General features: G+C 39.6%; 1 protein-coding gene across 5 annotated transcripts in view; it reads right to left on the minus strand.

The window, feature by feature from the left end:
• ATP13A5 (ATPase 13A5) overlaps positions 1-19,506 on the minus strand; it is a 113,920-nt gene that overhangs the window by 60,445 nt on the left and 33,969 nt on the right. For all 5 annotated transcript variants that reach the window (XM_043874911.1, XM_043874912.1, XM_043874910.1 and 2 more), the window contains 4 exons: positions 11,531-11,603; positions 10,353-10,481; positions 2,968-3,138; positions 521-678 (listed from right to left, as the gene is read on the minus strand). In XM_043874911.1, the coding sequence (XP_043730846.1) occupies positions 521-678; positions 2,968-3,138; positions 10,353-10,481; positions 11,531-11,603 (531 nt within the window). The remainder of the gene's footprint in view (positions 1-520; positions 679-2,967; positions 3,139-10,352; positions 10,482-11,530; positions 11,604-19,506) is intronic.

Here is a 19,506-nt window from a genome sequence, read left to right on the forward strand (position 1 = left end):
ATTCCTTTGTGTTTTTCTGCCTTTGCATTTTTGTCATTCAAATGTGTATATCCTTTACTGCTTTCTAATCTTAAGACCAAATCTTCCCCATCCTATAATGTTTGAGAAGCATGTATTTCCTCTGAGGGAGCATATATTCCTCTGGGCTTGGATATCACAAATGCCACACATGCTGTAACCTTTCACTCCTATCCAGGTGGTGAAAGGAGCTGTGAACTTCACAACTATGCCTTCCAATACAATTTCCACTAATCACATGTGGCTATTTTAATTTTTAAAAATTGAAAATTTATTTCCTTTATTGCACCAACACATTTCAAGTGCTCAGTGAACACATAGTTAATGGCTAGCAAGTTAACCAGTGTAGAGATATAGAATATTTTCATCATTCTAGAAAGCTCTATTGGATGACATTGATTCAGAATGGTGAGACTAAAAGGAAATTTTATCTAACCCTTTAGTTAGGTTAAGTTCCTTGAGAAAGTTATTCTATTAAAAAGCCCTACCCCCAAGTACTTACTCCATGGTACAGAAATACACCAAGGGCATAGAAAAAACCCATGATTCCAAGGAAGGCCAGGGACACTATGAACTTGAAGGCATCATTGTACAGTTTGAAGTTCAGAGGCCGAGGGTAGAGGATGGATCTCACCAAGTCCCCTTTGGCTGTATTGTAACCTACACGAAGATAATCACAAGTGGTGTAAGGTCCTTTAATACATTTTTCCCTAAAACCAAAAAGAAAAAAATGGTTTGCACTGAATTAAGAATTGGTTAATAGAGTCATTTGAATATGGAATTAAAATTGCATTGTTGTGACTTAACAGTTTTACATTTATTATTCTTCCAAGCTGCCAGGAATAATAAATGATGTTCACTCAGCCCTTCTCAAGTTCTCTTGCTCTGGGGGTCAGTGTCTCAGTGGCTCAAACAATGTAACCCCCACTTCACATATGGGGCTCAGAAAAAGACCAAGGAGCTGATGAAGGCAATGACCAGAGAACAAGAAATGCTGAGAGAAGAAGACTTTAAGAAAAATATGAAAAAAAAAAAAGAAAAATATGTGTTGAAAGTAATGGAAAATTAAGAGAAAAGTAAAGCGCAAGGCAAGTAATCTTATATGCCCCTGGTCATGTTATTCTTAAACTCAAAAACCTTCCAGACCACACACATTTTAGAATAAAGTTCAAATTTGTAGGCATGGCATTTGAGGTCTCCTGCCTCACTAGGCTTATCCCTAGTCCCTGCTACCTGGTCCCAGAAGGCCTCCATGCATTCCTTCCTTTACGTTTCTTAGACACAAATTAGCCTATTTTTCCAGTTCTCTGATATGATTGGCTAAATCCTTCCCACTGTATCAGGTTTGGCTCAAAATACCATCTCTTCAAATAAGTATTTCCTGAATTCTACTCCCATATTTCATAATCAAAGTAATTTCTCCCTCTGTCTATAATTTAGAGCTGGTATTTGCCAGTTTCAAGAAAGGATAAAAACCACTTGGTTGTATGACATCCCTCTATGCACTGTGTTTTGTTAGCTGTAAATCCATCTGTCTCTTGTAATCAGATCATAATCTTCTTTGAGGGCAAAGCATATCTCACATTTGCTTTTCTTTAGCCTTCTATGCATAACACTTAGTAAATACTCATTCACCTCTAAAGTACTGGCAAAAAGAGTGACTACTATATATTCCAGACATGAATCAGTATTGTAAGTATAAAGCATGCCTTAATCCCACTTCTTGATGAACATCTGTTCTCCTCAAACATGGCTTTGTAGACTTTGAAGGAAAACAGCTGAGTTTTCTCTAACCTGTTGCTTTAGCATTTTACAAGCTCAAATCAGGAGTTTCCATAAACTCCACCCATTAGTTTTTTCTTAGGCAGCAGCTTGAGGGATATTCTCATGCCCACTGACTACTTTGAGCATAAAAACCCCTCAAACCTTGATATTTTTGATTAAAAAACTAGGTAGAAAAGTTGAATCATGGACTAAACTAAAGCATAGAAATATCAAAATGCAAGATATATTTTGGGTCTATGAGTATGTGGGGTGGCAGAAACACAGGTCAGGGGTGAATACAGAGAGCTGAGACCAGACCATGGAAGGTATTGATTATGTAATGTCATGTGAAAGAATGGGACTAATATGGGTCATCTTGAAACATTCTTGAGCATGGTATTTATGAATTGCTCCAAACTATGTTTTAGAAGTGTGACTTGGTGACAGCTTGAGGAATAGGTTAGAGAAAAATTAAGCAAAGCATAAAAAACAATATTTAAGGTGAAAGTTAAAGGGATACTTTCAAATAAATATCTCTTCTGTAATAATTTAGACATGAGATGATAGCTTAGATAACACCAACTATGAGGATGAAGAAGAGGGAGGACAACAGGATACAGGAGGTATTTACAGAATCTGTAGGATGTGGTCCCCTATTTAGTAGGAGAGAAAATGAGGAGTGAAGGCAATATGAAGCAACTTGCTAGATGGTGATGATGTCTACAGAAAGAGGCACTAGAGGAGGATGAGTCCCCTTGTAGATGCCTTGACTTTGAAGCATCTTTGGACCTGTTGAAGGCATCCAGCAAAAACCTTGAGATAACAGCCTGGCATATAACTCTTTGAAAAGAAAAATTTCTTAAGAGATCGTGGTTGAAACCATTTTCTTGGTAATTACTTAGAGGAAGTACAGAGTGAAAAGAGAAGAAGTCTATGGACACATAGAAAAACCAAGAACACAGTTTTTGCCTTTGAGGAAGTGTACTTCATCCCCATATGCACTTCATCACAAACAACAGTATTCACAATGAACAGTTCAGTTGGAAATGGCAGCAACCTGGAATAACAAGCATTTCATTGGAAACCAGAATGTGACAAACTCCATGATTATAAACAAGATTTCCCTAATCCAGCTCCCCCACATCTAATCATGGACCGTGTTTACAAAAAATGGAATCTACTGACCTGTTTGCAAAACAACCGCTCTTACTGGCCCTTGCCCAGAGGGCTTGACCTGAATAACTTCTGTTCCACAGAAAAGAACATGTTTCCGATAATCTTCCAAGCTGTGGGATTTCCAGGCTGTGGTATTCTCCACATGGGGCAGTGGTGTCTTTGTAACAGGTATACTTTCTCCTAAAGAAGATGGTATTTTGTTGATTTTGTGTGAACTTGGGTAGTAATTTAGAGCTGGTATTCACCAGTTTCAAGAAAGGATAGAAATCACAGTTAATCTGGTTGTTCATTCCTATCTCAAGAGTCAGATGACTATTCTTAAGGATGTTAGTGATGCAAGCAGTGGTATACTTGATGATATTTCAATTATTTGTTTAAGATTTGCCTATCTCTCCCATACCTGGCCAGTATGGCTTACTGTTTTTTATTTAAAAGGCATCCCATTTTAGAGAAAAGAGTTGCCACTTAATCATTTTCCTAAGTTTTCTTTAAGCCCAGCACTATTCTAGGCATGAAGAAGCTACAAAGCATGTGTATAGTTATTATTACTTGCCTCTTATTCACTTGTTTATCTGTCCATTCATCCATTGATTTGGCAAATACATCTAAGTGCTTATTCCATACCAGGCATTGCTCTAGATGCTGACAACATAATAATGAATAAGACGGAAATTCTGACCTCCTAAAGCTCAGGAAGCCAGGCCAGTAAATATCAGTAAGTAATTAATTAAAACATAGTGTGGTAAATATTTTGGTAGCAGAACTAGGTGATCTGAAGAGCCAACCCAAAAGGAAGATCAGGAAAGATTTCATGTGCAAGTAATAGGTGACAATTGAAAGGCAATAAGCTCAGTCAGCTTAAGGAGGACGGGAGAGTGTTCTTAGGAGATCTAAGAGAAACAGCATGGTGGGCTCTGGGTATTAATGGCAGTTGAGGGTGTTTGGAATGTTGAATTTGGGATAGAGGAAAGTAGCCCTGGAAGTACAGAGAAATGATGCCTGCAGGAAATCTGTACAATATTTTCAATACTCTTCATGCTGGGGTGGAAGGAGAGGGAAACAGATGAAGATCGTCAAAAGGTACCAACTTCTCGATAAGATAAATAAGTAGTAGGGATGTAATGTACAACATGATAAATATGATTAACACTGAATATGACCAATACTGTCACATGTTATATATGAAATTTGTTGTGAGAATAAATCCTAAGGGTTCTCATCATAAGAAATTTTTAAAATTTCATTAATTTTTTATTTATTTATTTTTTTGTAAGATGATGGATGTTCACTGAACTTGTAATCATTTCATGATGTAAGTCAAGTCATGCTACACAACTTACATTTATACAGTGCTGTATGTTAATTACATCTCAAATCTCAAAAAAAAAAAAATATTCTTCATGATCTTTTTTTGGATCTGGCAGTGAAAGAGAAATTAATGTATCAAGATAGGACCTCTGTTTCCTCTTCCTCTTTCTGGATGACCTCAGCGGTACTTCCATTAATTAGCATGTCTAAAAAGATATACCAGTAATGCCTAGCTCCATCTTTCCTCTCTCCTGGGCCCTTGTTTGGTGCTTCTCAGTTGTTGACTGTTCATCCCAACCTGGATATTCTACTAGCCTCTGGAACTCAACATTTCTAAAATCTGTATCAATATTTTTAGCTCCAAATTTCCTCTTGAAATTTCTTTTTCTCTTATGGTCTTACCCTGTTGCTGAGTCACAGATTTACAATCTCAAAACCATTTTGATTCCTCCTCTTTCCATAATCTGCCTTTTCACAGAATGATTTTCCAAGTCCTAACATACTTTCCTGTGAGTGTCATTCTTGGACTCGTCTATCTAGGTCCCAGTGGCTTAAATGGCAATCTCTGTCTGGTTCTTGGTGGTTGCATTAACAATGGATTAGCTGTGATTTGTTTAGCTCTCTGAAGTGCAAACATGTCCTCTGGGTAATCTGAGGCTACAATGGAACTAATCAATCTTTTTCATAAATAAACATCTCAACTTTGAAGTCCTGAATTAAGAAAATCTCCAATCCTTCCTTATGTGTTTTGTCTTTAGTCTCACACCTAATGCCATATTCACAAAGCTTCTGACACCAGATGTGTAGGGTTTTTTTCCTCCACAACATGCAATTCTGTGACATCAGCTGATTGTCCTATAATTTAACTCAATTAAATTCAATTTTGATACCATCTATCTGGAGAAAGTGTCACATTCCACAGATTAAGGGCTCGGTCCTATAAGACTATTCCCACCCTATTCAGATGTCAGCTGCAAATCCAGTTTGTCATCTGTGCTTCTGAAACATGACCCATAAATCTGAGGTTCTCATGATCCCTTCCTTGGATTCAGTTAATTTTATAAAGCGACTCACAGAATTCAGGGAAATACTTACTTACATTTAGCTGTTTATTAAAAAGTATTATAAAGGACACAGATGGACAACCAGGTGAAGGGATACCTGGGGAATGGTCTGGGAGAGTTCTGAATACAGGAACTTCTGTCCCCCTGGAGTTGGGGTGCATCATATTCCTGGTATGTGGGTGTGCTCTTTCACCTGGAAGCTGTTTGAACTCCATACTATTAGGATTTTATGGAAGCTTCCTCATGTAGATATGCTTAATTATCAACTCCATTTCCAGCCTTTCTTCCCTCTATAGAGAATGGGGTTTGAGGTTGAAAATTCCAAGCTTCTAATCATGGTTTGGTCTTTCTGGGGACCAGCCCCCATCCAGGAGCCATCCAGGTATCCACCAACAGCGGCCTCATTAGAACAAGAGATGCTCCTAGTGCTTTTATCAAGTAGGAATTTACAAGTGTTTCAAGAACCCTGTGCCAAGAACTGGGTCAGAGACTAATATATCTATTTTCTCTTACCTCCCATTCTCCTAACTGTTCCTCCCCTCCTGTCCCCTCTGTCAGTCTTCCCAAACCATTTCCAGATGAATCCTAACAGAGGCCCCTTTTATTATCTCATTCTTTTCTCAAAAATCCTTCAACCTTTTCAATTGCCATTACTAATAAGCCTCGAACTCTCCTGCTAGGTTGTCAGAGCCACCTCCATCTAAGCATCCTTGGCTGTTTTCAGTCTACACAGACTTCAGCTAAACTAGGCTATGGATGTATTCTATTACTGACTCCCATTCTTTGCCAGTATTCTTCCTCTACTTTCCCTAATGGAAGTACAACCAGATATTTCAGATACAAAGAAAATCAGCTCAGAGTTCAAAAAGAATAAGCTTCAGAGACAAAATAAAAATGCTAATAACACTTCTGGGCTCATAGATTTAAAAAGCACTAGAATCAGTGGAAAACTCTCATCAGATTTTTGCTATTCAATTAGCAAGATAATGTCATATTTCCTACTTGGAAATACAGTTGTACTGATTATAGTTATACAAGTTTAGGTTCTTTCTCATGATCTAGATAATATCAGAGGGCAAGGACTTTGACATTTAAAATTTTTATATTCAGCATTTTCCCATGGATCCCAGGAAAGGATGGAGTCTCCAAACAAACGTTTGGAGATCTATGTAGGGTGGAGAGGGTTTCAGAAGGAAAGACACTCACAGCCAACTGTTCACTTGGCTTCTGAGACCTGAAGACCCTGGCTGCTGTGAAATTGAAACTCCCTCCTTTGTCCACAATGAGCCAGATGTCTCCGCATGGTGACAGTGCTTTGAAAGGTCAGGTCCCTGTTTATTTATACTTCTGGGACCATCAGATTATAAACTACTTGAGGGCAGGGACCTTTTCTCATTTCTCTTGTTGATTCCAGCACACAGTGCAGTGCTGGCACATAGCAGGCATCTCTGAAACTTTATTGAATAAATGGATGAATGAGTGAATAAATGAAAGAAAGACAGGAGTGAGAGAGAAAAAGAAAGGAAAACAGGAAGAGAGGAGAAGATCTGATCTATCCACTGACTACAAGCTTGTCTGACAGGATATAAATATGAAATAAGCTCTTAGGGGAATTTCTGTGTCCAGCTCAGATCACTACATGATTCTGCGCATATGATTCAAGTAGATTAGTAATTCTAATGAACAGAGGGAGGGTGGGGGATTGTGGCAGAGTGAAAGTTACCTCTCCCCCTCATAATTATCTCTAAGAGAACGAGGAACAGTAATTGCAAGCATAGACTCTGGGGACAAAATTTATGGCTGGGTTTAAGTATTTTATTTTCTTCATAGAACTTACTGTTATTGGGAATTTTTGTCATTTATCTACCTTCATGTTTTCTGTCCTCCCACTAGAGTCCGCTCCATGAGGGCAGAAATCTGCCTGTTCACTGCTGTCTCCCCAGTACCTAGCAGAGCGTCTGCTCCATAGTAGCAGCTAATAAACATTTGTGGAATGAATGAATGAACGAATAAACAAATGAATTCTAATTTCAGCTCTACCACTTTCAAGCTGTGTAACCTTAGACAAATAAATTACCCTCTCTGGGCCTCAGATTTTCCCACTTTACAGAGTTGTGGATTGAATGAAAAAACATGTGTAAAATGCTAGCATAACACCGAATACTTATGAGAGCTAAGAAAAATTAGCTATTGCTACCAGGAAAAAATTTCTCCCCATGGTACTCCTTTTTTCCTCTGGACCCTTTGGGAAGAGCTAAATCTTGAAGGGGATCACTGTCTCAGGAGACACAAGAAAAGAGCAAGAGACTGGCTTTTGAGTTTCAAAAGCCACTCATAAATTTACCATGAATTTTGGAGACCACCTGAAAGTAAGAACAAAGCTTTTCTGCTTATCACGCCTTTCTTTTACCACTTTTTTAGCCAAATAAAAATCCAAGGAGTAGGAACTGGAAGAAAGTCTAAAGAGAGCTTGGATATTGTATGTCTATGAGAGAAGGGGCCCGAACCAAATTGGACATGGAAACATTCTAGAAGTTTATGGAAACTGAGAGCAAACATCTCCAAGGTCTGCCTCCTGGTAGATAGGTCCCCGACGTTCCCCAAGCTCTGAGTGGCGTGGGGCAATCACAGAGAGGAGCATGTCCTAGACCAGGGGCCTCTCCCCAGTACATGGCACAACTTCTGTAGCCAGACTAGAATGGGGGGTGTGGGGGTGGGGCTCCTGCTAACTGCTGGGGAGGTCCTGCCAGCTTCTGGGGAAGTCCTGCTAACTGATGGGATACCTGGCTTATATCAGATGCTTCACACCACACACTTTCAAGAATGGCCAAATTTGAAGCCAAAATTAAAATGAAGTGTAGGTATAAAATAAAGTTGAGTTTTTTGCATAGTGGAGTTTATGATGAGAGGATGAGGTTAAGATGATGCTAAGGAAAATTCTGCAATGCGCATGTGCTATAAATGGAACTAATCCTGAGAAAGGAAAAGGCAAGGAGACACAAAACTAAAAACAGTAGCTGTACCCATCCTCGAATCATTGTCTTCACTCCTATGGTCTCTCGTGCCTGGAAGCCAATCCACCTCCAACTCGGACTCTTTCACTCATTAGCTGAGCAGCCCTAGTCTCTTCACCTCAGTTTCCCTACCTGTAAACTGGGTATTATAATAGCACCTAGTCTAATTTGTTTTATGCTACAATGAAGTGAGATATAAAAGTTGTTTATGAAAGTATAAATTGCTATAGAGATGCTAGGAATATTTGCTACTCTTCTTACATAAAGACTTCTCTATATGTAAAGGACTATTTTTGCACATGGGGGATATTACCTGAGTCACATTTGTGAACACATACTCAAGAAATATGGTTGCAGTTTCAGGAATCTAACCTTAATCTAATTACTCCATCAGGATCCCCAGGAATACATAGTGAGTGGGAGGATCTAGGCAAGCTATGTAACAAAATATTCAAAGCATGCTGATATTGAGGTCTATTTCAAGAAATTAATGAGAAAGAGATGGATATATTTTTGTTTTATGTGTTTATCTCTAAAGTTGACTTTATCAGTACTTAGGTTGCATAGATATTAATGCTGATGATTTTATTTTTCCTGAAACAGGCCCTCAGAAAAGCCACTGACCATTTGAGGTCATTTTAGGTCAACTTTGCACATTTGCCTTTGCTGCTTCTCTGGGACTTTCTGAGTTTTCCTAAGAATCAGGCAAGCATGATCCTCCAGGTCAGTAGACGCAGGGGAGTAAACCCTGCTCTGTCCCCTCTCTCTCCTCACTGCCACGCCCTCTGCTACCTTCAGAGACGCTGTTCTTGGTCGTCAGGCTATTGGGAATGAGAGATAGTCATTGCCTCTGAGTGAAGAGCAAGGTTTTCTTGGGTGTGAGGTTTGTACTTGAGGTACTATGGCAACATTTTGGATGAGAGATACAATCAGTATGCAAATCCTCATCACTACCATTACAAGGCAGTTAGATCTTAACACATTAAAGGGGTATTTTGTAATTATACTGCACATATTTATGTTTACTGCATTTTCTTGTCTCAGTTTAAATTAAGCAGGCTCATCTTCAATGGCAAATATGCTTCTGTTGAACAATTTAGGAATGAGAGAATGACTCTCTTTATGTTTAGGTGATGTTAAAAAGTCTTGTGCATGTGTTTTTTCTTTTCCTTGTCTTTACACTATTTGGAAACAGAAAAATGCACCAACTGTAAACTCAAAAGACCAATAATTTCTTTTTCGTGTTTCCATATGGTTTTTTTTCTTCTTTTATTAAGATGCCCTGCGTATTTTCTTCTTTTTTTTTTTTTTTGGCTTAAAGAATATGTTATAGATAGTGCCTTACTAATTACACAAATTCAAATGGACTGTACAAAGTACAAATGAGGACAAGGACAGTTCAAGCCATAACTAGAAAACCAGTTTTTTGCTCAGTGAGATCAACTGGAAACACGATTCTAAAGAACGGAACTGTTTTACTGCCTTTCTGGAAGACCCAACTCAATCTTTCTCCCACTGAAAACTGGGGCTCAGTTTTCCATCTACAGAATACAGGGCTGGATAAAATCTCTATGCCCTGTCAATTATGAGGTGACAGTTTTAGTCTGTGTTTTGTTCAAACAGGTGTATAAACGATCCTCATGTTTATAAAGAGATTATGTATCAAATAGTAGGGTCCTCTCACCCAGCTCTGAACTCAAAGCATCTTATTCATCTCACTCATGGGGTAATTAATTAATTCCAAGTTGTATCAGTCTTTTCTTCTAGTTTCATATGTATCGTGGTTTTCATTCTTATATTTTTAAATATTTCTTATCTACGTATATTGCTTTCATTCACATGAATAGTCTAGATGTGCCTTCCCCATCTATCTCTCAATACCTTTGTTGTTGTTGTTTAGTCACTAAGTTGTGTCCATAAAGCAGGCAAAGTGTATGCTGATCTGCTTTGCTCACTTGACCTGGTTGTTGGAAGGAAAGAAAGAGGAAACTCCATGACAACTGCCTACCTGTGAGCATGCCTTCATTCACCACGCAACTTCCATCAAGCAGAACAGCATCGCATGGCAATGAAAGTTTTCCTGGAAGAATAAGAACATCTCCGGGAACCAAGAGACGGGATTCCAGCTCTTGCAAACCTATACAGGAGCAACATTTTCATGATCAGATGAACTTTTCCTGTTTTTACCTAACAATAAAAACAGCCAAGAACTCTTATCAACTTTTTGGTTAAGAACTACCCTGCGTGCTCACCTGCTCCAGCCTCTTTCCACTCAATTGCAGATTCCCAGAAAATTAGGATTAGGGAATTGGTGTCTGGGTCTTAGGAAAGGATTTGCTCAGCAATAAGATCCCATCTTGATCCTAGTACCTGGGACAGCACTCTGCCCACAGGAGACCCTTAAGGGCATTGGTCCATGGAAGAGTGCCACTTTGTGTCTGCTTCCATCCTTTAGCTGGGTTCCTGACCCCCTATAGCACACTCAGTACTTGGATTGGGGCCCATGTAAACACTCCAGTAAACCAATGTGTCTGCTTACAGACTTGTGTCTGCTTACATCCATTAGCTGGGTTCCTGACCCCCTATAGCACACTCAGTACTTGGATTGGGGCCCATGTAAACACTCCAGACAACTTCCACTGCTCTGGAGTGCAGCTCTTCAATCCTTTCTGAGAGCCGTGGTCACCTCAGCCCAGGTAACTTGGAGCAAATGCCAACTGTCCATCCACCCATCCATAAGCTTTTACAGGTCTGGTTTCCATATAACAAATAGAAATATATGCTGCTGGGTCTGTTTGAGATGGTTAGTTAGCAAATCAAAAAGCCTTAAGAAGGCTTACCCAGTAACATTCCAGTGAGTGAAATATGGAGTTCAGAGGGGATTTGAAATAAACCACATTGAGTAGAAACAGTTCAATCAGGGCTGGGATCAGGGTGAGGCATGCCAGGCAACTAAGGTACAGAATTTAACAAGGGGCTCACTCTCAGTATCCTGCAGGTACAAGTTAGCATTCTTATGACCTTGCTGCCTTAAATTTTCAATCTGTGATGACTTGTTTGCCTCACCCAGCCCCAGTCCTCAGTATAATTAAAAAGACTTTTCCTCCTTGACTAATCATCAAAACAAATGAGACCAACTCCACTCCAAATACTAGGATGCTGACGAAAGCAAAACACATCACTTACCTTTGCCTTTTACAGTGATCTTGACCTGGACTTTGTTGTGATCCTCCACGAGGTTGTGCAGCTTCACTGATTGCTGTAAATTTAAAGTCAGCATTTAAATGTTAGATAGTCCATATCCTGAAAACCACCTGATCTCAATACAGTAAATGCTGAACCTGCTGCCACAGTCAAACTGACTCTGGGAAAGACTTAAGTCTACTTTCCAAGCTCCTACTTTCCTGTTTCAACCCCTAACTCACCCAGCTCCCTATTTAGAGCAGCAAGTATGCTCATTAGCTTAATGCTAATTCAATCCGAGGAAAAATGATGCACAGCCACTGTTTCATGGGCTCAAGCTAAGGAACTGAGACTTCATTTCTGGAGGATGAACGATTAGACTGGAGAAAACCAATGAGACCACGAACAGGTTACTCCTCTTCTCTGTGTCTCTGTTGCCCTGTCTGTAAAAAGCAAAGCTGAGTTTGATCTGTAAGGGGTTTCCATTGTAAGAGCCTCTGAATATTTAGGTTGTATTTGATTGCATGTGGAACAACCATCACCTCTTCTATGAACTGGTGGATTTTCATATTGGATCATTCTGCAGACTGGAGTCATACTGCTCTATTTGGAATTGCGGTTCTACTACTTATGAGTTATTCAGCCTGTTTAACACCCTTTTCCTCATCTAAAGGTGGAGGAAAGAACAGTATCTATTTTATATGGTTGTTTTAAGTTACTTTATGCTTATTTTACTCATCACTTTGGATAGTACTCATTACTATAGTAAGAGTTCGATGAGTGTTGATGACTAATAAGAAAGCTGTCATTAAAAAAAAAAAAAACACTTTTCTGAGTACATCAGCTGAAAAAATTCACTTGAAGTGGGATTCATTGAGATAAGACCCTGACAAAGTGGAGGGAATGAAAGCAGCCTGGAGAAGTGGAGGAAGCATCTCCTAGGATAACTCAGAGAATGAGAAAATAGAGGTGAGAGAGGATGTGATCCACAGAGTCGTCTAAACTGACTCTCAGGCCACCAGACAGAGGTGAGTGTGACGCCAGACCAACCGGAGCCTCCCTGGAAGGCTCTGTATGGATGTCAGTTACTCAGATACCTCTAAGTAGAAGAGGTCTAAATACTGTCAACAGTACTTAAACACCATAATTTAGCTTACCATACAGCTTACCATAATTCAGATATAATAAAACTTCTCTTTAGATGTTAAATTATTTTTGTCTGTTTTGTTGATAATGTTTTTAATGTTATAAATGTCACCAGGCTTAGACAAGAATTATACACAATTATGCAACTTCCCTCTTGAGAGAATATAATGAGTTTGGTAAGTTTGGTATTAATATTTATGTAGAACAATTTATTATTTATTTCAGTTTTGCTTGAAAAACTAAACTTCAATCATTTGGGCCAATTGAGTGGAAAAAGTGACATTACTGTTGGGCACATATTCATTGGCCTAACTTGACTTCCTGAGGCTTGCCTGTTGGGGTATTCATTTAATTATGGATGACAGTGAGAACGTGGTTTGGTAGCAAGACTGCTGGATTCAGTCAGGATTCCTGAGAGGTGGGTCAGGCTTACCCACCAATCAGTCAGGTACCCCTATATAACACATTTCACCGTATAAGCTATCTGTTTTCTTTGTCAACAGACAACATTGAATTGGATCATTTTCAGGTTCCCTTCAAGCTCTACAAAAGCATGATACTGATTTATTTTGTATATCAAAGATTCATTCAGACTTCCAAGGCTTCACAGGAGAAATATTCATAGTATAAAGAATGACTCAAATTATTGTTTTTAAATAGTTTAAAACTTTATTCAGTCACCAAGTGCCAGGTGTTATTTTATGCACTTGGAATACGTTGCTTGATTTTTTTAATCCTCAAAATAATCCTGTGATGAAAATGCCATTACCTCCAGTGTACATATAACTAAAAACAAAAACAATAAAACAAAAAACAGGGGCTTAAAAATGTTAAAGTAACTTGCCCACAATCACTGACTTATTAAGTATGAAAATCAACAATCACAAAAAGGTTCATCTGACTAAAGCCTTTTCTGTGGGTGAAAATGTTCTCTGAAAGTGCTTGAAAGCAGCTTTTGTCCTTTAAGAAGAGAAACATCCTCCTTACAAATTTCTTTATTTTCTTGTATAGCAAACTACTTTAGTCAATGTCAATTTCAACTTCGCTTAAGAGGATGGTAACACATTTGGAAGTGATGAAGTCTGAGTCAATAATGCTTGACTATAATTCTGCAAACTCATGAAGGCATAAAGCTGATTTGTTTATCAATCTTAGCATCTTGCATAACCTGCCAGGCTTTCCTGTCTTTGCTTGAGCTATTTCCTAGAATGTTCACCCCCGTTTTCTACTAGCCAACTCTTTCCATTCCTATGCATAAAGCCCTGTTGAAATATCTCCAACCCATAAGTCCTTAACACTCGCAGGAAGAATTAATTGTTCCACTGTCTGTGTTTCCTCCTGTATTAGTGCATAGATCCTATTCCACTAGAGCTATCTGTTTTCTTGTCAGGTCTCCCCTCCTGGAGGGGGTTCAAAGGAGTTTCAAAGATGGGACCACATATTCATCTACGTATCCCCTGTGGCCTTCACATAGTAGGCCCTCGGCAAATATTTATTAACTGAGCTGAATAATTCTACTTCACCCAACAATTCTGCAGTAGGATAATATAAGCATCCTCTTTGAGCTAATGTACTCAGAAACCCTACACACACAGGTTTCTATGACAACCAACCAGCTAGGAGAAAGCCAGCACTGTGATGCTTGCCATGATTTCCAAGCTCGCTGCCTGATTTTCATTAGGCCCCCTCTGGTTTCTCTAGTCCCTGTCCAGTGAGACCAGGATTCACTTCCAAAACGAATTTGCATATTGTTATTATTCGGCATCTGTTGCTGTGTGTCCTTGTGTTTGCGGTGGCTGGATTTCCTCCAGAGAGGAATAATGAGGGCATTAACTCAGGTGTCTCCTGAGCCCAGCTCAGTCCTGAATGAGGCAGAGAACTGTGGGCCAGCTATGTCCATGCTATTGGCAGCAGCCACCCGCGGAGCCGGCAGTGGAGCGTGCAGTACAGTTCAGTGAAAATGCAATTGGGTGCCAAGGTTTGTGCTCATATCTGCCTCAGAAGTGGTACAAAGGGACCATGTTGCACTGGGCTGTTTCTTGACCTAGGCAAGGTAACCTCTCTCTAGCGACATTGTCAGTGGCTAGAGTGGATGCAGAGGGATATCTTATTCCACTTCTGACAACATTCTTCTCCTTTGCAGTTTTCAAAAGCTTGTATTTGCTTAGCATAATTTAGAAATGGCAGTAAGTAGATGCTTTTTCTTCCCTTTCTCCCAGCTCTCCTGCCCAAATCTGCTTTCTGTTATAAATTATCAAAACATCATTTACTGCCACAGGAAGCTCACAAATTACTTGGAGATTTTGCTCAAGGGGAAAGTGACTCAGAGTCAGGAAACCTGGGATGAAGGTCTATACCCGCCCTTCCTGGGGTGAATGTGATTAAATCACTTTACCTCCCTGATTGCTCCTATCCCTCCCTCTCGTTTGTGTATCATTTCACAGTTTGCCAAGCCTCATACAAGCACCTTCATTATAAATGTCAGATTCCACTGCAAATTGTAAAGCACTAAATGGATTAGCTGAGGACTATATTAATTAATTAATAATATAGCAATTAATTAACAATATTAATTGCTGAGGACTTGTGATTTAAACTACAAAGAGAGAGTTTCAGGAAACTGGCCCATTTTGTATAGTGTTACAAGAGGCCTTGCAGGTTGGGTCAGATAAGCTTTTATTAACAAACGCTAACTGCTAATGAGCTTAGTGTCGTCATTTCAAAGAAGTCTTTTGCAATATTGCCATCAAGGCTGAAATTCCCATGCTACTGTTTGGAGTAAAAGAAGGCATTCAGGGATTTTTAAGTTGTAGGATCTGAATATTTAAATTCTATGAATAATTTTAAAGTAAATATTAAGAAAATGACAAATAGAAAAATCAAAATACCTAATTTTGGAAAAGGAGAACTTTATAACAAAAAAAGAGGAGACATTTAAAACAAAAACCCAGAAACCATAAAGAAAAAGAAACATATTTAAGTAGACATATTTTTTAAGTCTAGCAAAAGTCAAGGTCAAGATAAAGAAGAGTTAAAAACAGAACTTTTTCATGTATATAATGGATATAAAAAAACAGTAAATAAAAGTGCAAATCTCTTTTAGACAAAGGAAAGTGTGTCTAATCTCACTAGTAATCAGGGAAGTGTAAATTAAAACATCAATGAGACACAATTTTCAAAAATGTATTAAATGGAAAATTTTAGATGCCAAGGTATAACACCTAATACTGGTCAGGATCTGGGAAAATAGATATTCTCATATGTTGCCAATAAGAGACTGAATTATTCCATTTATGGAAAATAATACTACAGTATTTATTAACACCCAAAATATACATATCTTATTTTGCTTAAAAAAGAGACACAAACACTAATATGTAAGAATACACTATATTGTAGTTAGTTTTAATTCAATATATGTGTTGTAGAGAAGAAACCCCTTATTTTCCATAAAGAGGAAAACAGTTGAATAAATTATGGTAGGTCATGGTGGCTCAGACGGTAAAGTGTCTGTCTGTCTACAATGCAGGAGACCTGGGTTCGATCCCTGGGTCAGGAAGATCCCCTGGAGGAGAAATGGCAACCCACTCCAGTATTCTTGCCTAGAAAATCCCATGGACGGAGGAGCCTGGTGCAGGCTACTGTTCATGGGGTCGCAAAGAGTCGGGCATGACCAAGCGACGTCCCTTTCCCTATGGAATATCACATCATTATTTTTAGACACAATTTAGCATTATTTATTATGGTGGATGGCCATTATATAAATCGTAATGTGAAAAGTGCCAGTTCCAGTTTAATTCATATAGGACAATTCTGTTTTTATTAAAAACAAATAAGAAATTCCTCAAGGAACTTCTGTGGTGGTACAGTGCATAAGAATCTGCTTGCCAATGCAGGGGACATCAGTTCGATCCCTGGTCCAGAAAGATTTCACATGCCTTGGAGGAACTGAGTCCATGTGCCACAACTACTGAGTCGGCATGCCTAGAGCCTTTGCTCTGCAGCAGGGGAAGCCACCACATTGAGAAGTCCATGCACTGCAAGGAAGAGTAGCCCCTGTTCCCAGCAACTAGAGAAGGTAAGCGACTGAACGGAACTGAACAGGAACTTGCCAGGCTGGCTTAAGCAGAAGTTGAGAACTGATGAAGATGCAGGAATGTCTTACGAACCTAAGGCGGGAAGCACAGCCAAGTCTCCCAAGGGAGTTTCCAGACTAGGAACAGGGAAACGCTGTGAGAAACAGGTTATCTGTCTCTGTTGGACTGATTATTGCTAACCTCTGTGTCTCACTGTGTATTTTGCTCACTCTTTTCCTTACTTGTTCTGAGGAAGTGTGTGTGTGTGCGTGTGTGTGTGTCTCTGCTTGTCCATATGCAGGGATCGAGGGTGGCCACCCTGGTCCTAGCTATACATCATAGACCACTTTCCTGACAGAGTATGACCAGCAGCTTCAAGCCTTTATTCCAGGATCCCATGCAGAAGGATTCCAGTCAGCTTCCACTGGATCAGATGCCCCCTTTCCAACTAGTTGTGCCAGTGGAGGGAAAAAGCCACATGGAACGAACCATCTGTGGGCTGCCAGGGCTCTAGGTACACCTAGTTTTCAGAAAAAAAAGGAGTGAGGGTGCAGCATTTTCTCCAAAATATGTTTGCTTCATTGCATACTTGCCATAGAATAGGAGGCTGGGAGGAGGAACCCAAGTTCCTCGGCTCAGCCCCCTGGTGAAGGCCATCTACGCTTTACGTCCTTGGGTTCCATGAGCTCAGTTCAGTTCAGTTCAGTTGCTCAGTTGTGTCCGACTCTTTGCGACCCCGTGGACTGCAGCATGCCAGGCTTCCCTGTCCTTCACCAACTCCTGGAGTTTACTCAAACCCATGTCCATCGAGTTGGTGATGCCATCCAACCGTCTCATCCTCTGTCATCCCCTTCTCCTCCTGCCTTCAATCTTTCCCAGCATCAGAGTCTTTTCAAATGAGTCAGTTCTTCGCATCAGGTGGCCAAAGTATTGGAGTTTCAGCTTCAGCATCAGTCCTTCCATCGAATATTCAGGATTGATTTCCTTTAGGATGGACTGCTTGGATCTCCTTGCTGTCCAAGGGACTCTCAAGAGTCTTCCCTAACACCACAGTTCAAAGGCATCAATTCTTTGGCGCTCAACTTTCTTTATAGGCCAGCTCTCACATCCACACATGACTAATGGAAAAACCATAACTTTGACTAGATGGACCTTGTTGGGAAAGTAATATCTCTGCTTTTTAATATGCAGATATTAAATATGTCTAAGTTGGTCATAACTTTCCTTCCAAGGAGTAAGTGTCTTTTAATTTCATGGCTTCAGTCACCATCTACAGTGATTTTGGAGCCCAGAAAAATAAAGTCTGCCACTGTTTCCATTGTTTCCCCATCTATTTGCCATGAGCTACTGGCGTGTATTTATAATATATATTCCTTTTGTGATGAAGTGAATTAAAATGATCTTCTATTATTTGTCCGCTCCTGACAGAGTAGTTTATGTGATTAATCAGTCTAAAACTAATAGGGTCCTATAGAAATTGACTCCAGTCTACAGCACATGCCCCCACATTCCCCATGGCCAGCCAATTTCTTAATTAGTGTTTAAAGTCTTCAAGGGCTCTTGTTCATGCCTTGTTGGTAGCCCTGGCAAAATGATAGAATCCCAAAAACGTGATACTTAAAAAAAAAACAGTTTAACCTCCACTACCTACAGCTGAGGAAAGTGAGTCCAGAGAGGATAAAGAGTTCCCAGAGTCACAGTGGATGAATCAGTAGTGGTTAGAAGCTCATCCCAGGGTTTTCCTGCACTGCCTCCTTGTTCAAGTTAGAACGCCTGTCTTCCCTCTCTAGGCCGCCTCCCATATTTCCATAATCTAGTGTCTCCACTCCAAGAATAACAGTAAAAACAGCAACAACCATATCAGTGGTAACAAAAAGTAATATTTGGTGAGTGCCTGCTATGGACTAGGAACACACATAACTCAAAAGCATTGTTTCATTTAATTTTCTCTACTATATACATGGCATCACTGACTGGATGGACGTGAGTCTGAGCAGGTTCCAGGAGTTGGTGATGGACAGGGAAGCCTGTACGCTGCAGTCCATGGGGTTGCAAAGAGTCAGATATGACTTAGCAACTGAACTGAACTGAACTATCAGTAAACACACACACACACTCACACATCTCACAGAAAAGGAAACTAACTACTAAAGTGTCCACCAACAAATTGTGTCAAGCAATACAAATAGGATTAGTGTGTGTGGGGAGGGAGGATTTTAACTTGAAAAGATCTTCCTGCCAAAGTCCTCAGATCTTTCTGTATTTTCCCTAGAACCCTGAGATGGTCAGTGATGATATACTCAGGTATATTTTGAGTATGTGTCTTCCCAACAGAAGGAAATACATGGAAGAAGAACTGCATTCACTGATGTGTGACATCAGCCTGAAAGCATATGAGCGGCTTGCAGGTATCAAATTATCCATTCTTTTAAAACAAAGATTTCTCAAAACCCAGGAGCTAGAAATTTGATTTGGGGCTTCACACTACATACCTCTATCAAATGACAAAAGTAAAACAACTATAATTTGTTTCCTACTGTGGCTGAATAGAATATGGCAGATCATTTATTGTCCTGGTGTCTGTTTTCCTACTTTTGTTCACATGCTCAGAGTTCACCAGAAGGACAGTCACTCTTCCCCTTGACTTGGCAGCCAGACACAAAGAAACTGTCACCATGAAAGGCAGGTTGCTGGTCACTGTTAATATTTGTGTGATTTTTGTGATTCTAAATTAGTTCATGAAGAAACACACTAGGC

This window comes from Cervus elaphus, chromosome 19, assembly GCF_910594005.1.
Source record: "Cervus elaphus chromosome 19, mCerEla1.1, whole genome shotgun sequence".
Taxonomy (NCBI): Eukaryota; Metazoa; Chordata; class Mammalia; order Artiodactyla; family Cervidae; genus Cervus; species Cervus elaphus.